The sequence below is a fragment of the Microtus ochrogaster genome, unplaced genomic scaffold, assembly GCF_000317375.1.
Source record: "Microtus ochrogaster isolate Prairie Vole_2 unplaced genomic scaffold, MicOch1.0 UNK130, whole genome shotgun sequence".
Classification (NCBI taxonomy): Eukaryota; Metazoa; Chordata; class Mammalia; order Rodentia; family Cricetidae; genus Microtus; species Microtus ochrogaster.
This window is the reverse complement of record NW_004949228.1, coordinates 199,828-212,263: the sequence shown is the minus strand read 5'-3', so window position 1 is coordinate 212,263 and position 12,436 is coordinate 199,828. Positions and strand designations below refer to the sequence as shown.

Sequence of the window (12,436 nt, the reverse complement as noted above, 5' to 3'; positions counted from 1 at the left end):
TGAGAAATGCTGTGAAGAGAGACAATAGAAATAGTCAATGGGAAAACAATATATACATAGTTTGTTACTGTATAGAAAGAGTAATCAATTTTTATCAAAGTCCTTTTGAGAGTACTTTAGGAAATGAGAAAATTGGCAAAAAGAAATCTAAAGAAACTACAGAAACATCAAAATTAGGAAATTAGGAAACAAAGTTAGATACAGGAGTTATACATTATCCTGAAATAAAACTAATGAGATTCTTTCTTTACATACATACATAGGACAAATGAACAGCAAAATTAATATTTTTAATTTCAAAATTGTATTTGAGTAGTCCTTTCACACAAGCTGTCAGTAACATAAAATAGGATAATCTTGACTTCATTTAGGTTACACTATTCCAGATTCATTTCCAGAGAAACAATATGGCAAACAAAATATTGCACATCCCATTTGCATATTTTTTGTTTTAAAAACATTTATTAGATCATTTATATTAGCTTTTATATATCACTACTTTGCAGCATGTATGTATATGTTTTGTGACTGATGCCTGCTGAGGACAGAAGGCATCTGGTCAGAAGATCAGAAGGCTTTAGAAAAGGACTTAAATTAATGTCTTTGATCCATTTGGACTTGAATTATGCATGGTGATAGATATGGGTCTATTTTCATTCTTCTACATGTTGATATCCAATTATACCAGCACCACTTGTTAAATATGCTTTTTCCCATTTGTTATATTTTGCTTCTCTATCAAAGATCAGGTGTTTGAAGATGTATGGATTGATATCCGGGTCTTCTATTTGGTTCCATTGGTCCTCCTGTCTGTTCTTATGCCAACACCAAGCTGTTTTCAGTACTGTAGCTCTGTAGTAGAGTTAGAAGTCAGGGATTGTGATGCCTCCAGAAGTTTTTATTGCACAGGATTGTTTTGGCTATCCTTGCTTTTTGCTTTTCCAAATGAAGTTGAGTACTGTTTTTTTATGGTCTCTGAAGAATTTTGCTGGAATTTTGCTGGGCATTGTGTTGAATCTGTAGATTGCTTTTGGTAAGATTGCCATTTTTACTATGTTAATTCTGCCTACCCAAGAACATGGGAGATCTTTCCACTTTCTGGTGTCTTCTTCGATTTTTTTCTTCAAAGATTTAAAGTTCTAAGACTAAATATGAAACTGTAAGTCAGCCCCAATAAAATGTTTTCCTTTAAAACAATTGTCATGGGGCCAGATGGCTTCATTGCAAAACCCTACCAGAACATCAAAGAGGAGATAATACCTATACTCCTCAAGTGTTCCAAAGACTAGAAATAGAAGGAACACTGCCAAACTCTTTTTAGATGCTACAGTTACCCTGATACCAAAACCACACAAAGACTCAACCAAGAAAGAGAATTACAGACCAATCTCACTTATGATGCTACAGTTACCCTGATACCAAAACCACACAGACTCAACCGAGAAAGAGAATTACAGACCAGTCTCACTTATGATGCTACAGTTACGCTGATACCAAAACTACACAAAGACTCAACCAAGAAAGAGAATTACAGACCAATCTCACTTATGAACATAGATGCAAAAATACTCAATAATACTGGCAAACCGAATCCAAGATCAAAAAAAAAAATCATCCACCATGATCAAGTTGGCTTCATCCCAGAGATGCAGGGATGGTTCCACACACAAAAATCTATTGATGGAATCTAGCATATAAATAAACTGAAAGAAAAAAATATGATAATCTCATTATATGTTGAAAGAGCATTTGACAAAATTCATGATAAGGGTCTTGAAGAGATCAGGGATACAAAGAACTTATCTCAACATAATAAAAGTAATATACAGCAACCCGACAACCCACATCAAATTAAACGAAGAGAAACTCAAAGCAATTCCATTAAAATCAGGAACAAGACAAGGCTGTCCACTTTCTCCATATCTCTTCAACATAGGTCTCAAAATTCTGACTATAGCAATAAGACAACAAAAGGAGATCAAGGAGATTCAAACTGGAAAGGAAGAAGTCAAACTTTGCTATTTGCAGATGATGTGATAGCATACATAAGTGACCCTAAGAACTCTACTAGGGAACTCCTACAGCTGATAAATACCTTCAGTAATGTGGCAGGACACAAGATCAAATAAAAAAAAAATCAGTAGCCCTCCTATAAACAAATGATAAAGAAGCAGAGAAAGAAATCAGAGAAACATCACCCTTTAGAATAGCCACAAATAACATAAAATATTTTGGGGTAACACTAACCAAAGAAGTGAAAGCCTTGTTTGATAGGAACATTAAGTCTTTGAAAAAAATTGAAGAAGATGCCAGAAAATGGAAAGATCTCCCATGCTCTTGAAATCAACATAATAAAAATGGCAATCCTACCAAAAGCAATCTATAGATTCAATGCAATCCCCATCAAAATATCAACACAGTTCTTCACAGACCTTGAAAAAACAATAATCAACTCCATATGAAAAAATGAAAAACCCAGGATAGCCAAAACAATCCTGGACAATAAAGGAACTTCTGGAGGCATCACCATCCCTGACATCAAGTTTTAATATAGAGCTACAATAATGAAAAGTTTCCTACTACAAATTGGTGCTCCAACGTGTGCTACATAAAACCTGAGAGGGCTTGAAAAGGAATTTTGCCAATAAACAACAACAAAAAAGAGTTTAACACAGCTTCTTGCTCTGTTTCCTGGCAGTGTGCCACAGATCCTTTAAGAGAGGTCTTCTTAATTTGGCGATAGAAAAAGAGAGAGGGGGAGAGAGAGAGAGAGAGAGAGAGAGAGAGAGAGAGAGAGAGAGAGAGAGAGAGAAGTGTGATTTTGAAACAGCGGCTTCCTGGGCTGATCAGACCAGTATCAACTCTGACTCTTTTGGGACATCTGGCTGCAGAGCATTTAAATGGGGCATACAGTGCTGCAATTTGCTTAATGGCAACATAGACCAGCTATGTGCCTTAAAATGAAGCAATGTACATGGCTCTCAAAGGCAGTGAACAGCCCTGCCATGCTGAACTGGGTAGAGCAAGCAGGCAGGGCCATGTTGGCACTAGCCACACCCACTTAGCATTAAGAAGGCATGCTTCTGGTCAGAAAATGATTACAGATGCACAATAAAGTCAGATACAGATAAAAAAGACCTCTAAATGTGTCATAGTGCTGGATAAATGTACATAGGCTTGGGAAAGAGAAGAAAAAGAATACAGAAAATTATAAAGAGAAGTAAATCATGTTTTTTTTTTGTTTGTTTTGGTTTTTTGAGACAGGGTTTCTCTGTGGCTTTGAAGCCTGTCGTGCGCCACCATCGCCCGGCTGTAAATCATTTTTTAAAAACGAAATCAAATTCTTAAAAGAGACAGAGCATAGACAGTCATAGATTAAAAGGAATAAAGAAAAAAAAGCCACATAAAGATAGAAAAGCTGAGCAGTGGTGGCACATGCCTTTAATCCCAGCACTTGGGAGGCAGAAGCAGGTGGATCTCTGTGAGTTCGAGGCCAGCCAGGTCTACAAGAGCCAGTTCCAGGACTGGCTCCAAAGCAACACAGAAAAGCCCTGTCTCAAAAAACCAATATATAAACAAATAAAAAAGATGGAAAACACACAGAATCTGGATTGTATATATTATTGTGTTTTATTTGAATTTTTTAAAAGATTTATTTATTATGTATACAACATTCTGCCTCGATGTATGCCCGCGCCAGATCTCAGTACAGATTATTGTGAGCTACCATGTGGTTGCTGGGAATTGAACCCAGGACCTCTGGAAGAGCAGCCAGTGCTCTTAACCTCTGAGCCATCTCTCCAGCCCTTTATTTGAATTTTTTTGACTGAGAAGGAGCTAAGTACAGAGAGACATTTGATTTTATGTGCTGCTAAGCTAAACCAACCTATATATTTTAAAGGTTTCTTGACTTCAAAATTTGAGTCTAAGGATATGTTGCTTTGGAAAAGAGGTTCTGCTTTTCTTTCCACAGAAGCTGAGAGCTGATGGATTTCTTCCAGACTAATGTAGTTTGATGGATAAAGAGCCCCCAAAAGGTCATTGTGAACACCCCCAAAAATACTTCACTCAGCAAAAAGCTGTAAGCAGTTTGGAGAGAACTACACCCAAATTCCCAAATATTGTTTATAAATATTTTTTTCATTTAAAGGGGAATATAATATAGAAATGAGTACTTTGCATCGGTATGGATATTAGTTTATTGATAGAAATTCAAAGTTAATTTTGTTTTACTGTGTATACGTACTTCTGATATTGATTAAGATATAGTGTTTGTCCAGCTCATTTAAAATGTAATGTATAATTAAGAAGTGTAGGTTAACAGATAATAATCTGTAATAAGCTTCTAGTCAAGTTAGATTTTCTAGACATACAGAGATATACTTCCGGTAGATAGGTATTCTTTAAATGTTTCAGAGACCTTCAGAATATGAGATTTAGAATGGTTTAAGAAGTCAGGACTTTTCACAACAATGAGACACATTTGTTCCTTGCAGCATCAATCTACTTCAAGAGGATAATGGGCACAGAAGAGCCTCTTTATGGCATTGGTTGGCTATTTGAGCAAGAAACTGCTCTGCCTGGACTGTTTGCTGTTGTGCTGTATGAACTAGATTTGCAGAACCCACAGAAAAAAGACTGCTGAAGTTGCCTAAAGAAGGTGAGACAGTCCTTCAGGGTTCCTGCTTCATGACAGAGTCTGCCAGACATTCTGCAGGACAGAGAGAAAAGCAACTGATGGACTTCACCATTACAAGACAGAATAAATCTTCAAATTTCCTGCTTTGTGGAAGTCTACTGAATATTATGGGCCTGTAGGCTGAAGATGGATTCTCCAATGATACAGAACTTTGGGTGACTGTCCAGGCAGCAAGATGTCTCTGTCAATTCAAGTTTTAGAAGTTGCTTACAATGTACTTTTTTATCTTAGGTAATATTATATCCTTCTAGAGTCTTTTATGGAATTGAAGAATAGATAGTTATAGTTTTCCTTAATTATGATAAAAGATAAAGTAGATATAAATATTGTAACTTTAATTCTTGCTTGATACCTGTTTTGTTATATGCAATTTTACTATGTTAAAAGTTAAAACCTTTTTTATTTAAACAAAAAGGGGAAATGGTGTGGAAAGTCCTTCTGTATGAGTTGCTTTTATTGGTTAATGAATAAAGAATCTGCCTTGGCCAGTGATACAGCAGAGTGGGGCTAGGCAGGGAAAACTAAACGGAATGCTGGAAGAAAGAAGGTGGAGTCAGGACAAGCCATGTAGTCCTGCCAGAGACAGACACTGAACAGAACCTTGTCAGTAAGTCACAGCCACATGGTGATACAGAAATTAATAGAAATGAGTTAAATTAACATATAAGAGCTAGTCAATAAGAAGCTAGAGCTAGGGGCTGGAGAGATGGCTCAGAGGTTAAGAGCATTGCCTGCTCTTCCAAAGGTCCTGAGTTCATTCCCAGCAACCACATGGTGGCTCACAACCATCTGTAATGAGGTCTGGTACCCTCTTCTGGCCTGCAGGCATATACACAGACAGAATATTGTATACATAATAAATAAATAAATAATTTTTTTTAAAGAAGCTAGAGCTAATAGGCTAAGCAGTGATTTAATTAATACAGTTTCTGTGTGATTATTTCGAGTCTGGGAAGCTGGAAATGAACAACCAGCCTCCTTCCACAGGTATCGGCATGAAAACAGACAAGATAACCAATGGAATCAAACTGAAGACCAGGATATGAATCCACACACCTATGAACACCTAATTTTTGACAAAGAAGCTAAACTTATACAATGGAAAAAAAGAAAGCATCTTCAACAAATGGGGCTGGCATAATTGGATGTCAACATGTAGAAAATGAAAATAGATTCAATATACCAATGCACAAAACTCAAGTCCAAATGAATTAAAGACCTCAATATAAAACTGACCACACTAAACCTGACAGACATAAATAGCCTTCATCCATGGGCATAGGAGACCACTTCCTAATTATAACACCAGCAGCACAGACACTGAGAGTAAATGGGACCTCTGGAAACTGAGAAGCTTCTGTAAAACAATGAACACAGTCAATACAAAAAGGCAGCCTACTGAATGGGAAAAGATCTTCATCAACCCCACATCAGACAAAGGTCTGATCCCCAAAATATATAAAGAACTCAAGAAATTAGAGATCAAAATTCCAAACAGCCCAATTAAAAATGGGGTACAGACCTAAACAGAGAAGTCTCAACAGAAAAAAATCTCAAATGGCCAAAGGACACTTAAGGAAATGTTTAGCATTCTTAACCATCAGGGATATGGAAATCAAAATGATTCTCAGATACCATCTTACACCAGTCAGAATGGCTAAGATCAAAAATACCAATGCTAGCTTATGCTGGAGAGAAGGTGGAGGAAAGGGAACATTCCTCTATTGCTGGTGGGAATGAAAACTTGTACAACCACTCTGGAAATCAATATGGCAGTTTCATAGAAAATTGCAAATCAACCTACCTCAGGACCCAGAAATACCCAAAGATGCTCAATCATACTAAAGGACATCTTTTCAACTATGTTCATAGCAGCATTATTTGTAATAACCAGAACCTGGAAACAATGTAGATGCCCCTCAACCAAAGAATGGAAAAAGTAAATGTGGCACATTTACACATTAGAGTATTACTCAGTGGTAAAAAATACTGACATCTTAAAATTTGCATGCAAATGGATAGGGAAAAAAAAGTCCTGAGTGAGGTAACTCAGACCCAGAAAGAACATGGTATGTACTCACTCATGAGTGGATACTAGCTGTAAAGCAAAGAATAGTGAGTCTACAATTAATCATCCTAGAGAAGCTGTAACAAGGTGAACCCTAAAAAAAAAATCATACATAGATCTACCTGTATGGAAAGGGAAAACAGATGAGATAACTGACAAAATTGGGAGCATGGGGGTGGGGGAGAAGGCAGGGTGGAGGGGAGAAGAACTTGAGGGAATGGGATAGTCAAGATGAAGGAGGGACAGAGATGAGAGCACAGAAAGAGATATTTTGATTGAGGGACCCATTATGGGACTAGCAAGAAACCCATCACTAGAGAAATTCCCAGGAATCCACAAGGATGACCCCAGCTAAGACCCTAAACATCAGAGATTAGGGTACCCAAACTGGCCTTGCCCTGTCATCAGATTGATGAATATCTTAAATGTTACCATAGAAGCTTCATTTAGCAACTGATGGAAACAGAAGCAGAGACCCACAGTGGAGCATTGGGCTGAGCTCCTAAAGTCCCACTCTTCAGTGGGAGGAGTGAGGATATGAGCAAAGAGGTCAAGACCATGATGGGGACACCCACTGAAAATAGGTTAACTGAGCTAATGGGAGCTCACCAACTCCAACTGAACAAGAAAGGAACCACTATAGGTCTAAACTAGTTCTTCTGAATATGAATAACAGTTGTATGGCTGGGCAGATTGCGGGATCGGGTGCCACTGCCAAGATTTATCCCTACTGCTTGTATTGGCTTTTAGGGAACCTATTCTCTTTGTATAGATACTTTGCTCAGCCTAGATATAGTAGGAAAAGTCTTGAACCTTCCCCCATAACAATGAGCCTTACCCTATCTGAGAAATAGATTGGGTTGGGAGATAAGTAGAGGAATGGGAGAAGAGGAAGGAGAGGAAACTGGGATTGGTATGTAAAATGAAGATAGTTTGTTTCCTCTAAAAAAATAAATCAATAAAAAATAAAAATAAAAGAATTTTCATGGTTATGGTGTCTCTTCAGAGCCATAAAACCCAAACTAAGATAATTAAACTTGTAAGGTTCCTCTCATGAATGAATTCTCTGTTTTCTAATGAATGAGCAAATAGTAAAGGATTTCTCATTTATTACATTCATAAGGTTTCTCTTTAGTATATATTCTTTGATGTGTTAATGTTTTCTCTTAAGTTTAACAGTTGTATCTAAGTGTAGTGTCATGGACCAGCATTAAACACTGTTGCTCAGGCTGTGGCTTGGTGGGATTTTTGGCTCTACTGTCATTGGCTCTGCCATAGCTACCATGCATAGTTTTTAATTATATCTCTATTTTTTCTATTTACCAATAAAGACTTGGTAGTCAGATGTTAGGGTGAAAACCTGCTAATTCAGAAAGCCCAAGAAGCAACCAATGAACTTCCTTTTTGGCCAGAGACCCAAAAAGAGAATGTGTCTTCAACCATCTCTATTCAGAAGATTGTAAGCCCCAAGTCACTCCCTACTCCTTCCTGTGCGGCTATCAGTCTCCCACACGGCTTCATACTCTCTATAGCTAATTCTCGCCAATTAGTTCTGGGTTCCTGCCCCTGATCCAAGGTTGGTATTAACACTTGTGTTTCACGGTGTGACCAAATATTCCAGAACATATTCTAAGAGTTGTACCAACCAAAAAGGATTTCTCACACTTGCCATGATTCTAAAGTTTCTGTAATGTATGTAGTCTTTGATGAGTGCTAAGGCTGGCTTTGGTGGTAAAGGACTTGTCACATTCACCGCAGTTGTAAGGTTTCTCTCCTGTGTGTGTTCTCTGATGAATCCTAAGAGATGAGTCCCAGGTAAAAGACTTGTCACATTCACTACACTTGAAAGGTTTTTCTCCTGTGTGTGTTCTCTGATGACTTCTAAGACTGTCTTTTGTGTTAAAATATTTGTCACATTCACTACATTTGTAAGGTTTCTCTCCGGTGTGGATTCTCTGATGAGTTCTAAGATTGCCTCTCCCAGCAAAAGATTTTTCACATCTGCTACATTTATAAGGTTTCTCTCCCGTATGTATTCTCTGATGAACGCTAAATGCCACTTTTTTGGCAAAGGATTTGTCACATTCATTACATTTGTAAGGCTTCTCTCCTGTGTGTGTTCTCTGATGATTTTTAAACGTCCCTTTCTCAGTAAAGGATCTGTCACACTCACTACATTTGTACGGTTTCTCTCCTGTGTGTATTCTCTGATGGTTTCTAAATGCCCCTTTCTCTGTAAAGGATTTGTCACACTCACTACATTTGTAAGGTTTCTCTCCTGTATGTATTCTCTGATGAACTCTAAGATTTGAGCCACTTTTAAAGCTTTTGTCACATTCATTACACTGGTAAGGTTTCACACCTGTGTGTCTTTTTGAATGCGATCTAAGATTTGAGGCACTTGTAAAGCTTTTGTCACACTCACTACAGTTGTAAGGTTTCTCTCCCGTGTGGATTCTCTGATGAATTCTAAGGTGGTCTTTTGTGGTAAAGCATTTGTCACATTCACTACATTTGTAAGGTTTCTCTCCTGTATGAGTTCTCTGGTGAGACATAAGATGAACTTTCTGGGGAAAGGATTTGTCACATTCACCACATTTGTAAGGTTTCTCTCCCGTGTGGATTCTCTGATGACTTCTAAGACGGTCTTTTGTGGTAAAGCATTTGTCACACTCACTACATCTGTAAGTCTCTCCTGTATGGATTCTCTGATGTATTCTAAGATAGGAGGCACTCAGAAAGGATTTGTCACATTCATCACATTTGTAAGGTTTCTCTTTAATGTGGATCTTGTAATGTCTTTCAAAGTCTGATGTGTGACAAAAGCACTTACCACATTCTGAACATTTGTGGAGTTTTTCTCTACAGTGGATTTTGTAATGTCCTTTGAGTTGTGAAAAATGCAGGAAGGATTTACTGCATCTTGTACATTTATAGGTTTTTTCTCCAGTATGTGCTCTCTGATGCCTAATGAGAGATGAGTGAGTCTTGAATAATTTTCCACATTTCCAGCATTGGTGTGATTTCCTTCCACTATTGGTTTGTTTTAGCTTAAGTTTATGTTTAGAATCAAAATATTTATCATACTTGGTATTTTTGTGCTTTTTCTTTCCTGTGTGAGTTCTTTGATTTTGGCTAATGATGGAACACAGATGGAAACAGTTTACAGAGTCTTTATATTTGCAAGGTTCTTCTCCAGCATTTCCATTTTTGTGTCTGTTGAGGTTTAAGGTTTCACCAGAGGCATTTCTGTGGTTACTAAATCTGTACTTGTAATTTTCTGCAGTATTACTTGTGTTATGAGGTATACACCGGCAGGGCTCATGAATCACTTTGCAAAGCTCATTACATTTATACAACATCTCTTGGATATTTTCATGATCATGAATAAAATGCTTTGTGCCTTGATGCAAGACCTTCTCACATTTATCACATATGTGATGGTTCTCTGAAAAATTAGTACAATTGTGAATAATAGCAATTAATGCATGAGTAACAGATTCACCAACTGATGTTTTCTTAGGTTTTCTACGACATATAAACTAGTAACTTTCAGGGACAGAGCTTTTAACAGAGGACTTTTCTACTTCATAATCATTAAATGGATGCTCATAAGAATCCCCAATCTGATTTCTATCAAATCACAAGGGCCAATAATGGCCAACTCATTCCTTTTATTCTTCTTTCAATATTTTTCATTTATTTGACATCTTGACTGTAGTGTCAACTCCCTCCTCTCTTTCTGATGCCTTTCCTTGCCTGTCGTCTATCCCCCCATCAAGGCATTCTCTGTTTCTGTTCTCAAAGAGGCAGGCCTTCCATGGATATCAACAAAGCACTGACATATTAAGTTTGGGTAGGACTTAGCTCCTCCCTTTGTATTAAGGCTGGATAACACAGCCCATTTTGAGAAATAGCTTCCCAATAGTAAGCCAAAGCATTAGATAAATGCCCTGATCCAACTGATAAGAGTCCCCAAAGCACATCAAACTAGACAACTGTCATACATATGTAGAGGATCTACATCAGTCCCATGCACAGCCTTCTCATTCTCATCTAAACACGGTACCTTGTAGATCGTAAGACAAACAGGTTTGACCAGTAAAGAATTTGAGAAATAAGTTCTGTGAAGGATCTTATGAAGAATGTCTCACTATTTCTTATGTTTTTGAGACAGAGTCACACAGTACAACTTACGTCAGCTAATTCCAGGTTAGCAAGGAACTCACCAGGTCCTCCCACTTCAGCCTCCAAAGTGCAAATATTAAAAATAATACTGCACCAAACTAAACATAGCAACCACATCTCAAAAATGAACAAAAACAACATTCGCACAAACAGCAGTTTTTTCTAAAACCCTTTGCATCGTTTATAATCAGAAATAGGAAGAGTTTAATGCAGTAGCAAAATAAAAACATTCTAATTATTATGAGTTCTGCAATATATTACCTTGCTATGAACAGTCAATATTCTTTGAACTTTGAAATTTTTTTTCTATATTACATAAAGGGCTAAAAAATACCACAGAGAATATAGGATTGGTTACTCTTCTAGAAAACACAGAATAATGTAAATAAAGCAATATTAAAAAGTTATGTTAGTAACCAGAATTTTCCTCATTTCTGGGGTTATCTAGGTTCAAAGAGTTACATATATACAAATTAGGTAAATGAAAAGGATGAATCAGGAATTCTACAATAAGAGAATTCTTACCCACAAAGAGTAGATTGTTGTAATTCTCTAACATCACATCCCTGTACAATGCCTTCTGAGCACAGTCTAGACATTGCCATTCTTCCTGAGAGAGGTCAACAGCCACATCTCTGAATGATAACAGACCCTGCAATGGAGAATTATCTATTTACCATGCACTGCTCCACAAATGATATCTCGAGTAAAAGAAACCTAAAGAATTAGAGACAGACATGTCTGTGATATAGATGAGGCATGGCAAATTTTAAAGGTCAAAATTTTTCTAGAAGTGCTGTGTTGCTATTCTTTCAGAGACAATATATAGAAGGACTTGACTTACTACATTGCAAACATCCATTAGGACTCTCTCCTCCATGAATTTTCTGATGTATTCTAAGACCTGAGTAGCAGAAAAAAAAAAAAGATGTGCCACAATCAATAAATTTGAAAAATTTGTGTTCAGTTTGAAGTTTTCACTTATGGTACTACAAAACAGAATTTAATCTCAGATCCAGGAGATCCAATGCTCTCAGATGAACCTTATAGGCAGGGGTCATACACAGTACACGTGCACACACACAAACACTCAGGGATATATCTATATAAAATAAAAATTATAATTTAAGTTTAATAAAAGATATTTTCTAAAATGTTCAGTCTTTATTGTATTTTCAATCTCTGTAAACACAGGGTGACATAATAGTCTTGCAATCACCAAATTTTTAGGGAATATAACATAGACATTTAAGGTCTAGATACAGGAAAGTACCTTTATGAAGTATGTGTTGATAAGAAACAGAATCCCAGAGCCACATCTCAGATGTTAAAGCTGTAATGATTAAAGGTATGCTTCGACATTATACAACTGCTGACCTTACTTGAATATGGACATTAGATCAATCCTGTTTGAAGCTGGGTTTACTTGACTCTAATCTAAAAGGTTCAGTGGGGATCCTGAGGCCTTGGAATAATGGTAT

At 37.1% G+C, this 12,436-nt stretch overlaps 1 protein-coding gene across 1 annotated transcript in view; it reads right to left on the bottom strand.

Annotated features, from left to right (window-relative positions):
- Nucleotides 1–8,371: 8,371 nt before the first annotated feature.
- The window catches only part of LOC101987960 (gastrula zinc finger protein XlCGF26.1-like), an 18,827-nt gene continuing 14,762 nt past the window's right edge, over nt 8,372–12,436 (bottom strand). Inside the window, exons 3-5 of the mRNA XM_013355443.2 lie at nt 11,800–11,859; nt 11,481–11,607; nt 8,372–10,215 (exon numbers count right to left, since the gene is read on the bottom strand). Of these exons, the coding sequence (XP_013210897.1) occupies nt 8,444–10,215; nt 11,481–11,607; nt 11,800–11,835 (1,935 nt within the window). The 5' untranslated portion in view covers nt 11,836–11,859 and the 3' untranslated portion in view covers nt 8,372–8,443. The remainder of the gene's footprint in view (nt 10,216–11,480; nt 11,608–11,799; nt 11,860–12,436) is intronic.